The sequence below is a fragment of the Oratosquilla oratoria genome, unplaced genomic scaffold (assembly GCF_046742065.1).
Source record: "Oratosquilla oratoria isolate Oo_2021 unplaced genomic scaffold, ASM4674206v1 SCAFFOLD268, whole genome shotgun sequence".
Lineage (NCBI taxonomy): Eukaryota > Metazoa > Arthropoda > Malacostraca > Stomatopoda > Squillidae > Oratosquilla > Oratosquilla oratoria.
Genome location: NW_027467619.1, coordinates 87501 through 102500, shown reverse-complemented (window position 1 = coordinate 102500; position 15000 = coordinate 87501). Strand labels below are relative to the sequence as shown.

Genomic DNA, 15000 nt, shown 5'->3' with positions numbered 1-15000 from the left:
GCGATTCCATTCGGCTTCGGGTCGCCGCCCGCTGTGTCCCCTTCATTCCTCGCTCGTGCGAAAAGGGGCGAAACCCAACCCGCCCACTCCTCCTTTGCCGGCCGGCCGGACCCAGGGTGGTGGGCAGCGGCGGCCAGACCAGACGGGGCTTTCCCCTCACTTACAGCCTGAGCTTCCCGACTCGCACACATACAGGACACACTCAAGACCCAATGCACGTGACAGGGTTACATTCCCCACCCTTTGACTTCCGCCACTTGCCCTATTCGCAACTACTTCCGTTTTGGGGGTAAAAGATACATGATATGGTGTGCCCGTCTTAAGGGCAGCAGGCGGTGCAAAAACGAACTCAGGACCCTCAGAGGATGCCGAGCTTATTACAGCACGGTCCCCAAGATAATCCTTTATCTCAAGGGTGCCAGCACATGGTGCATCCAGGCGATGGACACAAATATTCCTATCACTCATAAGCACGGCAATCAAAACATGACGCGAATGGGGCTTCAAAGTCACTCCGCCTCCATTCGGGGAAAGGTGAAAGCGGGAAAGCCGCTCTTTTGGGCGTAGCCTCCTTCCCCTGGCAGGATGCAGTGGCGTGGTCATCGGGAACGTCGAGGGGTCGGCGCCTCGGATGGCCGTCAGGATGTGGATGCACTCCGTGTGGGTCAGCACGTCCGTGCCGACCACGTTGTCCACGAACTCGTCGCAGGACATGTCCAGGAGCCGCACCCCCCTCAGCAGGTCGTCCCCGATCTCCTCCCGGAGTGCACTACCCGACGGCTCCTCCTGCTGGCCTAGCTGGACTTTTCCCCTGCGACCAACAAGAGGCACAGAGAACACATTAGCGTGCGGGCTTGATGAGCGACTACCAAAACATAGTCATGCACTATGTAAAGGGCGGAAAGGAATGGAATGCTCACCACGAGTGCTAGTACTTACCAGGCAATCAGTCCTCTGAAGGGGACAACCTCGGAGGAGAAGGCCAGGGTCTCGTCCGTCAGCAAAGCCCTCAAGCCTTCCTTGCTCAGACGAGACACGGTCTCAGGCAGCATGACGGCGTCGGGGTCGCGGTCCAGTATCTGTGGGTCAAACAGGTCATGCTTCTGAACATGTCGATGAATCCAAGGGACGGGTGACAATTGACGCGACCGAACGTGCAATGCCGCCGTGTTTCCTTACGCTCTGATGCAAAGCGAGACGTCTTTCAACCAAGAGGGCTTTGGACCCTGGCTCCAAGAAGTGTAGATATCACCATTTTACCCAAAAGGAACAGCCACGACATCGGGAAACAGACCCACGTACCTCTTTGCACTTCTTCTTCAGCGCCGCGTCCTCTTCCCGGCGTTGCCTTCTTCCTCCCCTGGCAGGATGCAGAGGCATGGTCATCGGGAACGTCGAGGGGTCGGCATCTCGAATGGCACACTGGATGTGGGTGCACTCCGTGAGGGTCAGCACGTCCGTGCCGACCACGTTGTCCACGAACTCGTCGCAGGACATGTCCAGGAACCGCACCTCCCTCAGCAGGTCGTCCCCGATCTCCTCCCGGAGTGCACTCCCCGACGGATCCTCCTGCTGGCCTAGCTGGACTTTTCCCCTGCGCGACCAACAAGAGGCACAGAGAACACATTAGCGTGCGGGCTTGATGAGCGACTACCAAAACATAGTCATGCAATGTGCAAAGAGGAATGGAATGGTCGCCCCGAGTGCTAGTACTTACCAGGCAATCAGTCCTCTGAAGGGGACAACCTCGGAGGAGAAGGCCAGGGTCTCGTCCGTCAGCAAAGCCCTCAAGCCTTCCTTGCTCAGACGAGACACGGTCTCAGGCAGCATGACGGCGTCGGGGTCGCGGTCCAGTACCTGTGGGTCAAAGAGGCCATGCTTCTGAACATGTCGACGAATCCAAGGGACGGGCGACAGTTGACGCGACCGAACGTGCGAACGTCTTTCAACCGAGAGGGCTTTGGACCCTGGCTCCAATAAGTGTAGATATCACCATTTTACCCAAAAAGGAACACCAGCCACATCATGAAACAGACGCACGTACGTACCTCTTTGCACTTCTTCTTCAGCGCCGCGTCCTCATAAAGAAGCGAAGTCTCCAGCACTGCCGGCATCGTCTCCGCCTTCACGTTGGAAGCGATGTACTGAAAACAAAACGAGAGAGTTTGCCTAAGCAAGTGTGAAAAATCGAGTGTATCATGATTCGCTATTGCATCTTTGTCTTTGTATTTGCATCTGGTCTTGCTCACCATACTATCACAACAAGAGAAGAGGAGAGAGAAGATGAAGACGAAGAAAAGACGAAGACGAGGAAAAATACAACGAAAGAGGAGGAGAAGACGATGACGAAGAAGACGAAGAAGAATACGATTTAGAAGATGAAGAGGACGAATAGAAAACGAAGACAAAAAAATAAGACGAAAAAGAGGAAGAAGACGATGAAAAGAAGAAGAAAAAAGAAGAAGACGAAGAAGAGGACAAAGGAGACGAAGAAGAAAAGATAAGATGACGAAGAAGACGAATAATAATGATAATAATAACACTGGGTAACAGCCAAAAAATCGTCAGGGGTTTCTCAGCTGATTTAGACTAATTTTGGTGTTCTGAGTCCGAATATCACATTGGTTTTGCTCAATCAGGTCAACTTTTTGAGATACAGCCATAGGCCTACCTGACGAGCTATACATATGATAATTTGAAGGGTTTTGAGTTCAATCCTATTTTTCTTGAAGAATATAGCGAATTATTCATATATAAATGGTTGCTTCTGGTGTGTTTCTGTTTGAAATTGACTAATTAACTTATTTCTTTCTTTTCAGGGTATTGATATGGCTTCGGCGCGACGGTCATGCAGGAATAATCCTGCATAGTAAGAAGAAGAAGAAGACGAAGAAGAAAACGAAGAAAAAGACGAAGAGAAAGATAAGACGAACAAGACGACGAAGAAAAATAAGACGATGAAGACGCAAAAGAAGAATAAAAAGAAGAAAAAGAAGAGGAAGAGGGAAAAGAAGAAAAACTAGGAGAGAAAGAAGAAAAAGACGAAGTAGATGACGAAAAAGAAGAAGACGAAGAAGACGACGACCAAGAAGACAGAGAAGAAGAAAAAGACGAAGGAAATGGAGAAAACGAAGAAGGGAACAGAGAAAAAGAAGAAGACTCAGAAGAAAAAGAAGACGAGGAAGAAGACGAAGAAGAAGAAAAGAGGAAGAAGAAGAAAAATATGAAGAAGACGAAGACTAAGAGTATGAAAACGAAGAAGAAACGGAAGAAGAAATAGAAAAAGAACAGAAGAAGAAGAGAGACAAGAAGAAAATGCAGAAGAAGAAACAGAAAAAGATGATACAGAAGAAGAACCAGAAGAAACATAGAAAGGAAAACAAAAACAAAAATGAAAAAGAAGAGATAGAAGAGGAAGAAGAGACAGAAGAAGAGCAGTAGAACTACTGTGGAGGAAAGCAAGGGTAGCTAGCCTCCCCATACTATACCTGCACACAGTCTTTCATTGTCGACTCCATCTCGTATTTGTGGGCCAGGGCGTAAACCCCAAGAGCCTCTTCCACCGACTCTAGGTCCATTCGGTCCAGGTACATGTGATCCAGTAGCTTCTGGAAGGAGTGACGAGGGTCCTTTGGAAGGGTGAGGTCCTTACCGGCAGCCAGGGGTCCATTTAGCATGGCGAAGAACACGGAGGAATTCGTGGACAGGACCAGGCTGTGGACCTGAGGGAGTCACGTATTAAGTCCAAAGCCCTCCTCTGGGGCAACGTGCGTCAAAGCACCGCCCACCTTGCTCAAGGAGGGAATGATATTCAATGCGAGTCACCACACTTACCTTGAGAGGCTCCTCGTCTTCTCGAAAGAAGATGTTCACGTCGCTTAACTCGCTCGAGGTGTACAGGTACTGCATGCGCTCTTTGCCGTTCTTCAACATCGACTGCCATTTCTTGCCGGTTTCGACCATGATAATTCTTCGGCTGCTGCCTGCAAATGCCAACTGGTTTAGCCGTGCATCAGTCAGGATAAGCCATGTATTCTGCTCCTAAATTTACCACAACATAAATTCGCACGCAAACAGATACAGTATCCCAGAAGAAACTCAAGCGAAAAATCATTAGAAAAGACTGAGTTGGAGCTAAACTGATAGAACGAACGGGAAAGATCCTGGAAGGGCGAGCAAATTCATAATACTAATCAGAAAGCACCCCACCCCTAACCACCTGCTTTTTACAAAGGAGGAGCATGCCGACAGGAGACCTTTTGGACCATAACTAGGTCGGATGCGAAAAAATTATAATAATGATAAATGGATAATAATAATGTAAATGATAATAAAACAAATAAATTGGTAAAGTTAAATAATAAACAAACAAATAATAGCGAATAGATAAACAAATGTTATAAAATAAATGGCAGGCATTACAGTATCTTGCTTAGGTGTTTATCTAAACGAATCTTAAAGCTTCGAACTGAACTACATTGCACTACCTCTGCAGAACTTTATTCCATTCATTTACTACTACACGGTTGGCAAAGTTGTTTCTACCCACTTCCAAATTAAGTACATTTCCTGACAGTTTGAGACCATTATTTCTTGTCGCATTCTCATTAAGTGTGAAAATGTTGTCACTTTTGAAGCTAATTCCTTTTAGAATATTAAAGACCTGTATAAAGTCACCTCTGAGTCTACGCTTTTTTTTTTTTTTTTTTTTGCTTTTTTTTAGAGAGAGAGAAAATAGATTCATATGTTTAGTCGATTTTCGTATGTTTTATTTCTTATATTTGGAATCAGTTTTGTGGCTTGTTGTTGTACTTTTTCCAATCTGCCAATGTCTTTAATGAGATTCGGTGACAATACAGAAACATTATATTCCAAATGTGACCGAACTAACGATTGATATAGTTTGTTAATGAGAGATGGACTTTTAAAGTCAAAAGATGGCGCAATCAGTCCTACAATCTTATTCACTTTCTCATAGGCTAAAATGCACTGCTTAGATGATTTCAGACCATTACTGATAATTACGCCGTGATCCTTTTCACTATCCACATTTGTTAACGAATTTCCAAATAACTTGTAATTGTATTGTTATTTTTACCTATGTGCATAACCTTGCATTTACTTGTGTTAAATTTCATTAGCCACTTTTCAGACCATTGCTGTAGTTTATCTGAATCTTTTTGAATGCTTAATTGGTTTGAGTGATCACTTGCTATTCCGCACATTTTTGTATCATCAGCAAATTTGGAAACAATATATTTCAGTCTGTGGTCTACATAATTTATGTATAATATGAATAGAAGTGGCCCAAGGACGGAACCCTGAGGAATTCCACTCGTAACATTTTTTTCCGTCTAGAAGTTTTGCCATTTAGAACAACTCTGTTTTCGATCGTTTAACCAATTACTAGTCCGACTTAATAGGTTACCACTTATTCCGTGAGAAACTAATTTAGTAAGTAGTCTTTCGTGAGGGACGGTATACAAACTTTTTGGATATATATATATATATATATATATATATATATATATATATATATATATATATACCTATATATATATATATAATGTATATATATATATATATATATAATGTATATATATGTATATATATATATATATACATATACATATATATATATACATTGTTTATTTTGCCATAATTCAAGATGACTGTGTTGTAGAATTCAAGTTAGTCACGCAAAAACGTTTCCCTTTGAATCCATGCTGGCTATCATCTATCAAACACTTTCTAAATGGTGTTCTATAGCATCTCTAATGATAGTTTCCATCATTCTTCCTACGATTAAAGTCAAGCTTAGACCTGTAGTTATTTGGTTTCTTTTTGTCATCTTTTTTGAACATGGGAGTAACGCTAACCAGATTTCATTCTCTTTGGACTTCTACGGATATGATGGATTTCTTGAAAATAATTTCTAATGGAACAAAAGTTTAATTCTTAATTTCCTTTAAGATTCTTGGATGCCAACCCTCAGGCCCCGATGTTTTATTAACTTTGATTTTTCCTATCCACCTTTTGATTTTTTCTTTTGTTATATTTACCGTAATACACTAAGTCGTCGGGTTAATATATATATATTTTCCAATGGAATTTCTTCGCAGTACAACCGCAGGCAGATGATAAAGATGCATTTAAATTCATGAATGAATTCACGACGACCTCGCCTTCCTCATCCTCCGCCATCTAATTGTGGTGTGTTACCGTCCCAGCCAGCCAATGCAGGAGACAAATGCACACCACAATCATGCGATTGGAGGGTGGGGAGGGAGGGAGGGAGGGAGGGGGGAAGGGGGCGGCCGGCTGGTGGCTGGGTGGGAAGGAGGAGGAAAAGGGGAGGGGTGGAGGGATGGAGAGTAGAAAAAAGGAGGAAGAGAAAGGAGGGAGGGAGGGTGGGAGGGATAGGAGGAGGAGGGAGATGAGGGAAGATGAAGGAAGAAGGGGAAAAGGGAGGGAGGTGAGGAGTATGGAGGTAAGGAGGGAGTGAGGGAGGGAGAGAGAAGGAAGAGGGGGTGGGAGGAGAGGAGTATGGGAGAGAGGGAGGAGGAGGAGGGAGGGGCGGGCGGGAGGGAGGGAAAAAATGAGAGGGAGATGAGGAACAAGGAGGGAGGGAAAAGAGCATGAGGAGAAAATGAGGGAGGTGATGGAGGGAAGGAGGGAGGGAGAGAGGAGGAGGGAGGAGGGGAGAGAGGAAGATGGGTTGGGCAGGGGAAGGAGGAAAAGCGGGGTAAAGAGGAGGAGAAGGGAAAGGGAAGGGAGCTGAGGAAGTGAAGGGGAGAGAAAGGAGGAAAGAGGGGGTGAGGAGGAGGAGAGAGAGGAAGAAGGGGAGGAGGAGGATATGGGAGAGGAAGAAGAAGGGGAGGAGGTGAAGAGAAGGGAAGAGGAAGGAGGGGATAGAGGAGGAGAAGGGTGGTAGAGGAAAGAGGGGGGGAGGGAGGGAAATGGGAGAGGAAGGAGGGGAGGGAGGTGGTGAAGGGAGAGAGGGAGGAGGGAAAGGAGGAGGAGAAGGGGAGAGGGAGGAGGCGAAGGAGGAGGAGAAGAGGGGAAGGAGGGAAGGGGCGAGAGGAAGGAAGGGGCGAAGATGGGGACAGGAAGGAGGGGAAAAGGAGGAAGAGGGCAGACGAAAGGAGGGAAAGAAAGGGGTTAAGGTGGAGGAGAAAAAACAAGGGAGAGGAAGGTAGGGAGGGAGGGGATGAGGGGGAGGAGGAGATGGGGAGACGAGGGATGGGAGGGAGGTTATTTTCTTTTTTCTTTATGTTTTAAGTTTTTGTGTTTGGGTGGCGTTCGCTGAAGTTTTTTCTATTTTTGCTTGTTGATTTTTTTTTTATCTTTCATATTATTTTTTTTTTATTGTTTATTTGTTCTTTTTGATGTATTTTTGTTGGGTTTTCTTGTGATTTTTTTATTTTTTTTATTTTTTTGTTTTTTGGTTTTTTTTTTTATTTATATGTTTTTTTTGTGTTTTTGTTTTGTTTTTTTTTTTTTTTGTTTTTTTTTTTATAGTTCTTTTTTTTGTCCTCGTCAAGGCGTCCACGCTCACGAGGAGTTACTCGGCTAAAATTTTTTGTTTTTTTCTTTTTTTTTCTTTTTCATTTCTTTTATTTTTAATTTTTTTATTATTTGTATGTGTTTTTCTTTTGTTTTTTAGTTTACTTTTTTTTTTTTGTTTTGTTTTTTTTTTTTTTTTTAATTTTTTGTTTTTTTGGATTTTTTTTTTTTTTTTTTTTTCCTAGTTTTTTTTTTTGAGTTGGGGAGCCCGTTTTTCCCGTGGGTTGGGTACATTTAGAAACGGGGGTTTTAATGTTTTTACACCTGCCCTGACGTTTTGTTTAATCGAGTTTTGTTTTTTTTTCTTGTTGTTCTGCTTTTGTGATTTTATTTGTTTTATATTTTTGTTATTGTTCTTTGTTTTTGTTTTTGTTTTTTGTGTGTATTTTTTTTTGTGTTTTGTGATTTTTTATTTTTTTTTTTTTTTTGTTTTTTTTTGGTTTTTTAATTTTTTTTTTTATCTTCTTATTTTGCTGTTATTTTTGTGTTTTTGTTTTTTTTTTTTTTTGTGTTGGGTTGTTAATCTTTTCTTTCTTTTTTTTTTTTCTTGCTTGCTGTTTTATTATTTTTTGTGTTTTGTTATCTCTACTATTTTGTTGTTTCTTTTTTTTGTGCTTTTGTTTTTATTTTTTTGTTTGTTGTTTATTTTTTTGTTTTTTATGTTTTTTTGTGGTTTATAATTTTCGTTTTTTTAAATTTTTCTTATTTTTTTTTATTTTTGTTACTGGTTTTTTTTTTTTTTTTTTGGGTTTTGTTTTTTATTTGTTGTTTTTTTTATTTTTTTTTGTTTTTTTCTTTCTTTTTTTGTTTTTATTATTTGATATTATTTTTTTTTTTTTTTTTTTTTTTTTTTTGTTTTTGTTTTTTTTGTTGTTTTGTTTGGTGTTTTTTTTTTTGTTTATTGTGTTTTGTTTGTGGGGTTTCGGTTTTTATTGGTGTTGTTAGTTGGTGGGTGGAGGCTCCTTGAGACAGTGGTTTTGGACAGGTTGTGGGGATATTTGTGTTCTGTATGTTCTGACCAATACGGAAGAGCATTCACGGATGGTAGCTCGGGAACCGCCGGTCGGTACAATTATTGTTTTGGATAAGTTTTAGGCCACGTCTGTTACGCCTGTGAAGGGGAGGGAGGAGGAGGAGGAGGAGGGAGGGAGGAGGAGGAGGAGAAAGAGAAGGGGAGGGAGGGGGAGGAGGAGAAGGAGAAGGGGAGGGAGGGAGGAAGGGAGGAGGAGGAGGGGAGAGGAAGGAGTGATGGAGACGGAGGGAGGGAGAGAGGAGGAGGAGAAGGAATAAAGGAGGAATGGAGGAGGAGAAGGAGAAGAGGAGGGAGGGAAGGGACGGGAGGGAGAGGAGGAAGGGGAGGAAGGAATGGAGGATGAGGAGGGATGGAGATGGAGAAAGGAGGGAGGGAGGGGAAGGAGGGAGGAGGAGAAGGGGAGGGAGGGAGGGGGGAGATAGAAAAAGGAGGGAGGGAGGAAGGGGGTAGAAGGAGGAGAAGGGGAGGGAGGAAGGGGGGAGGAGGAGGAGGAGGAGGAGGAGGAAGAGGGCAGGGATGGGGGAGGAAGAGGAGGAGGAGAAGGGGAGGGAGGGAGGGAGGAGGAAGAGAAGGGGAGAAATGAAGGGAGGGAGGGAGAGGAGGAGGGGAGGAGATAGAGAAAGGAGGGAGGGAGGGAGAGAGGAGGAGGAGAGGTAGAGAGGGAGGGAGGAGGAGGGGAAGGAGAGGGAAGGAGGGACGGAGCTAGAGAAAGGAGGGACGGTGAGAGGAAGAGGAGGAAGGGGAGGAGGAGGAGGAGTTGAGAAGAAGGGGAAGGAGGGAGGGAGGGAGGAAGGGATGATGAGAAAGAGGAGGGAGAGAGGGAGGGGGAGGGAGGGAGGGAGGAGGTGTGGGGAGGATGGAGGGAAGGAGATGAGGGGGGAGGGAGGGAGGGAGGGGTGGATGGAGGGAGGGAGGGGGAGGTAGGAGGCGTGAGTGAGAAGGAGGAGGAAAGAGAAGGGCGGGGTCGGATGATGAGGAGAGGCGGAAGAGCGAGGAGGGAGGGAGGAGGAGAAGGGGTGGAAGTGGAGGAGGGGAGGAGGAGGGGAGAGGAAGGAGGGAGGGAGAGAAGGGGAGGAGGGAGAGAAGGGAAGGAGGGAGGGAGGAGGAGGAGTATCCTTGCTCGGTGAGATAACGTTCTCGCCGCCGCGCTGGGAGAACGTCCGTCGTCCATGTTTTCACTTTGTTTCTCTCATCTTATTCTGTTTTTCTTTTTCCTTATCCTCTTGAGCCAACCTTTCCATCTATACATGTATGACACAAGCAGTGCAGACGGTGGTGATATGGCGTCTTTCGTCGGTTGAAAAACTTTGGGTGGGCTGTCTGGCTGGGCTGGGTGGGTGGAGGAAATGCACCCTCATGAACGACCACTTGCGCGACCGGAAACCTGAGGAAAAATCTTACGAGTTACCAAACCAAACGTTGGTCCTTATCAGTGCTGCAGTATGTTACAATATTTGTTGGTGTCATATTGATACAAACTCCCCATTTTATGGCATGCAAGAGTAAACATAGACTGGAACCCTCAGGTGTTGGAATTTATTTCTTCCTTCATTTCCCCACCCAGTCTAAAGCATCTGTACGTTCAATTCATTTTTCTTCAGTTTACCGGTTTCTACACAGAATTCACCTACCTTGAGAGCTTGTGGCTGTTGAACTAGGCATCTAATGCCCAATATTATCCTTCCCAGCGTTCTATGTGTATACAAAATATATCGAAATCACGATAAGCGCTCTCTCGACTATTTCTTAAGCATGGAAAACAAAACAACTGTCGGATGTGACGACATGGTCGTGGGTGTGACTGATAAATGAGGCGTCCAAAATATAATATTTTATCTCAATTACCGTCACTAAATTTTCAATAGCATCCTTATCTCCAAACTGAGGGTGACTTGAATTTAAAATGGGGATATCAATAATTATTTTTGAAATACATAACTGAAAGAAAGTTTTCTCTAAAGTGAGGGGTATGAAAGAAAACGAAAAGATTATTCTGAAATCAGGGTGACTGCTAGAGTTAGAAATCTATGAAAATATTTTCTTAACGGAATTAGATATACAAAGTAATGCATTATTGATTAAACTATGGTTGCCGTAAAATAATGAACATATTATTTATATATGTAGCTGTGCACATCAAAATATAGCCTTGTCTGCCGACAAGGCTTCAACAAGAGGCGTTGAATACTACAAAAAGACGAAAGTCCGAGTTCAAAGTGCCAATTTTTACAAAATATCCTATTATAACAATATCAAAACGAATGTCTGGCCGTAAACACTGACCCACTTATAGATTTAATTTGATAGGTCAACAATGTAGAGGAGAAAAAAGTGGCAGAAATAACTTATGTCTTACGTTTATACATTTATGATTTAGCTGACACCCATGCCCCCCCTCCACTTTTTTTTTTTTTTTTTTTTTTTTTAGAAGACGTGTTTTTCATGAAAAATAAATCCACGATCAAATAATGTTATATCACGAAAAAAAATTGCCGAGGAAGTTTTGTTACATCGTAAAGCTTGCTTGCTTGCGGAGGATACTTAGGAGAATTTCGCCTCTTATTGGCACGGCTGGGATGAGCCTTCACTGCAGGTCTTGATCTCCTCCTGCCCTCAGTGCAAGGCTGCCACTCGTAGGAATCTTATCCTGCGGTAGGGTAATTATGGCAAGTGTAGAGGCACCCTACGGGTAAATTGAACATGTGTAGGGTAAAAATAACAATTTATAGGGTAATATGTATTATTCTAAGATATACGAATATTTAGTTTGATTTTTAGATATAATTGTTAAAACGCCTATTTGTGGTATGCCACCATATATGTTGTGTCACCATCCATAATTATGCTATCGGACCAACTTTGGCGGGATATAACGAATTCGAACAAAACTGAGTCAGGTATTTACACCCCAGAATCTTGGTGCAACGAAGCCCAACTCCCAGCAATAACAATAATGATGATAATAATGATTGATAATAATAATGATAATAATAATGATAATAATGATGATGATGATGATGATGATGAGGATGATGATGATGATGATGAGGATGATGATGATGATGATGATGATGATGATGATGATGATGATGATGATGATGATGATGATGATGATGATGATGATGATGATGATGATGATGATGATTGATAATAATTAATAATAACAATAATAATGATAATGATAATGATAATAATAATAATGATAATAGTAATGATAATAATGATAATAATAATGATAATAGTAATAATAACAATAATAATAGTAATTGATAATAATAATAATAATAATAATAATAAGAGTAATAATAATAATGATAACACTAATAAACAAATTCTAAAAAGTTGCAGGTATCTTGGTATCCAACACTTGTTCTAAGACAAGTGAAATATGCTGATTCAGGATATGAAATCCATTTGTCTATATCACCCACCGTTTATTTTGTGTACGCCTTCAACCATTTATATTCCACTAGACCAACTTATGGTTACATGAATGATAATGAACATGGCATTAGCTAAGAAAATAGTGAAATTGAAGTACATGGCACATATAATATATAGTAATATCTAGTTCAACATATAATACACACGTGAAATCCATACACACTGAAAATTCTTCCTTAATCCAATGTGTGTTTGGTTTGAATTTCTTGGCCGTAGACTTGCGTTTGTGCTGAGCATTTGGTATGTCACACTGAAGTGTCCAGCAGTAGTCAGCCAACATTGCTGCACTCCATCGACCTTGATACCGTGACTCCATCACCGAGATGTCCTGGTGAAAACGTTCACCGTGTTCGTCACTGACTGAACCTAGGTGTTCGGGGAAGAAGTCAAGATGTGAGTCGAGGAGATGAATTTTGAGGGACATGTTGGCACCCAACTGTTTGTACGCACTGATGCAGTTCTTCACAGCATTAACGTGGTCAGCAAATTTATAATTGCCAAGGAAAGTGGCTACAACTGATTTGAATGCCACCCATGCATTTCTTTCAGTATCATTCAGTAAGTCTTGGAAGTGTGTATCAGCAATTGCCTTCCTTATTTGTGGACCTATGAACACACCTTCTTTCACTTTTGCATAACTCAACTCTGGAAACTTGTTGCACAGGTACCGAAAAGCATCTGAGTCGTTGTCTAGTACATACATAAATATACCAAAGGCTTTTTCCACCTACCTGGGGGGTAGCCAAAAAGAAAAGGCATAGAAACCACTCCCACCCATTCCATTTCCTATATACTCCACTCCCCTCCACCTTCCTCCCTCCCTCTTATCTTGGCACCTCCTGGATGCCAAGATGTCTAGTACCTTCACAAAATTCTTCATGAGCCCCAGCTTGATGTGAAGCGGTGGCATGAGAACTTTATCACGGTCAATCAACGGCACACGAAGGACATTTTTATTTCCTGGCTGCACTCTGTTTCTAACTGGCAAACTCTTTTTTATGTAGTGTTGCTTTCTATCTCTACTGTCCCACTCGTAGATAAAACAGCAGTACTTGGTGTACCCTTTCTGCATTCCCATGAGAATGGTGATAACTTTTAAATCACCACAGATACACCATTTATACTCGTGATAGCGCATTTTTTCAAGAAATAGCGACATAGTTTCATATGTTTCTTTAAGGTGGATAGAATATCCAACATGGACTGATGCATATTTGTTTCCATTGTATAATAATAGTGCTTTCAACCTTGTTTTAGATGAGTCGATGAACAATCGTCTTTCTTCAATGGTGTGTTCCACCCCGAGGCTGGACATGAGACCTTCAACTTCCGAACAGCAAATAGTGTCACTCATTACAAAGAATTTCACAGGTTCTTTGTGTCTGTGGCGAAAATGTGAAGCAGTTGTGCCCGGTGCAAGGAAATTAAATTCTTTAAGGTATGAACCTAGCAATTCAGCTTGACCTTTTATTAGGACCAGGTCCCGTACGAGGTCAGAAAGATCATCATTTGTCATTAAATGAATACCTCCGGATTGGTAGTCAGGGTCGGATACGTTGCTGGAAGATGAAGGAGAACTTTCTTCTTGCGTTTCTTTATCAACTGTATATTCTGTAGGTGCTATTGGTAATGGACAACTTACGGGATCATGTGGAATTGGTTTAGAAACTGAGAGAACGTCTGGATACTTTACAGATGCACGAGTTTTGAAAGAAAAGCCGGTGACATTTGTCAAACAAAAATAACAGTCTGTGGTGTGGATACTTGACTCACGCCATATCATAGGAACTCCGAATGCCATATGGTTGTTTTTCTTCGCTTTCCTCATCCAACCGCGCAGGTTGCATACACATGTCAAACAGATGAACTGTGGTGCCCAGGATTTACCAGTATCCACCTCTGAATCATAGTAGAGTTCATGCGCTTTCTTCAGAAATGGTGTAAAAGTCTTCCGATGGGATTTGTCTATTAGATAGCCGCACACATAGCAAAATAGATCTGATGAATTTATGCAACCTCTAGACGCCATAATTTCGCCTTAACCTGAAAATAAAATAGAAACAAATGAAGGATTAGTAAACTTAATATTTTGACACATTACCTTAAATATAAATATTTCCATAGACGACAATAATGTTGTATGGCGTTCCATAAAAAATTACTAAAAACGTGGGGGTGAAAAAAAATGTGATGAACGGTGTTTCTCGAAAATTATTTTTTGTCAATATTTTCAAAACCTGACTTGATAGAGTAAAACGGTTTCCAGATTTGAAATTAGCATAAAAAACTACTTTAGAAAACGTCAACGCCATGCCAGATGTCTATAGCTTATCAGTGTAATAATGATAATAACAATGATAATGATAATAATAATAATAATAATAATAATAATAATAATAATAATAATAATAATAATAATAATAATAATAATAATAATAATAATAATAATAATAATAATAATAATAATAATAATAATAATAATAATAATAATAATAATAATAATAATAATAATAATAATAATAATAATAATAATAATAATAATAATAATAATAATGATGATGATGATGATGATGATGATGATGATGATGATGATGATGATGATGATGATGATGATGATGATGATGATGATGATGATGATGATGACGATGATGATGATGATGATGATGATGATGATGATGATGATGATGATGATGATGATGATGATGATGATGATGATGATGATGATGATAATAATAATAATAATAATAATAATAATAATAATAATAATAATAATAATAATAATAATAATAATAATAATAATAATAATAATAATAATAATAATAATAATAATAATAATAATAATAATAACAATAACGATAATAATGATGATAATGATGATAATGATGATAATGATGATAATGATAATAATGATAATAATGATAATGATAATAATAATAATAATAATAATAATAATGATA

At 41.0% G+C, this 15000-nt stretch overlaps 2 protein-coding genes across 3 annotated transcripts in view; both read right to left on the bottom strand.

The window, feature by feature from the left end:
- The window catches only part of LOC143023000 (uncharacterized), a 10547-nt gene extending 263 nt beyond the window's left edge, over positions 1-10284 (bottom strand). Inside the window, exons 1-8 of one of the 2 annotated variants that reach the window (XM_076181438.1) lie at positions 10231-10284; positions 3835-3983; positions 3489-3722; positions 2049-2144; positions 1718-1857; positions 1303-1594; positions 940-1079; positions 1-811 (exon numbers count right to left, since the gene is read on the bottom strand). The exon at positions 1-811 is cut by the window's left edge and continues 263 nt beyond it. In XM_076181438.1, coding sequence (XP_076037553.1) covers positions 157-811; positions 940-1079; positions 1303-1594; positions 1718-1857; positions 2049-2144; positions 3489-3722; positions 3835-3983; positions 10231-10261 — 1737 coding nt within the window. In that variant the 5' untranslated portion in view covers positions 10262-10284 and the 3' untranslated portion in view covers positions 1-156. Of the gene's footprint in view, positions 812-939; positions 1080-1302; positions 1606-1717; positions 1858-2048; positions 2145-3488; positions 3723-3834; positions 3984-10230 lie in introns of both variants that reach the window. The other variant, XM_076181437.1, reaches the window with a different exon arrangement.
- Positions 10285-14081: 3797 nt separating this feature from the next.
- LOC143023002 (uncharacterized) overlaps positions 14082-15000 on the bottom strand; it is an 18617-nt gene continuing 17698 nt past the window's right edge. The window contains exon 4 of the mRNA XM_076181440.1: positions 14082-14086. Coding sequence (XP_076037555.1) covers positions 14082-14086 — 5 coding nt within the window. The remainder of the gene's footprint in view (positions 14087-15000) is intronic.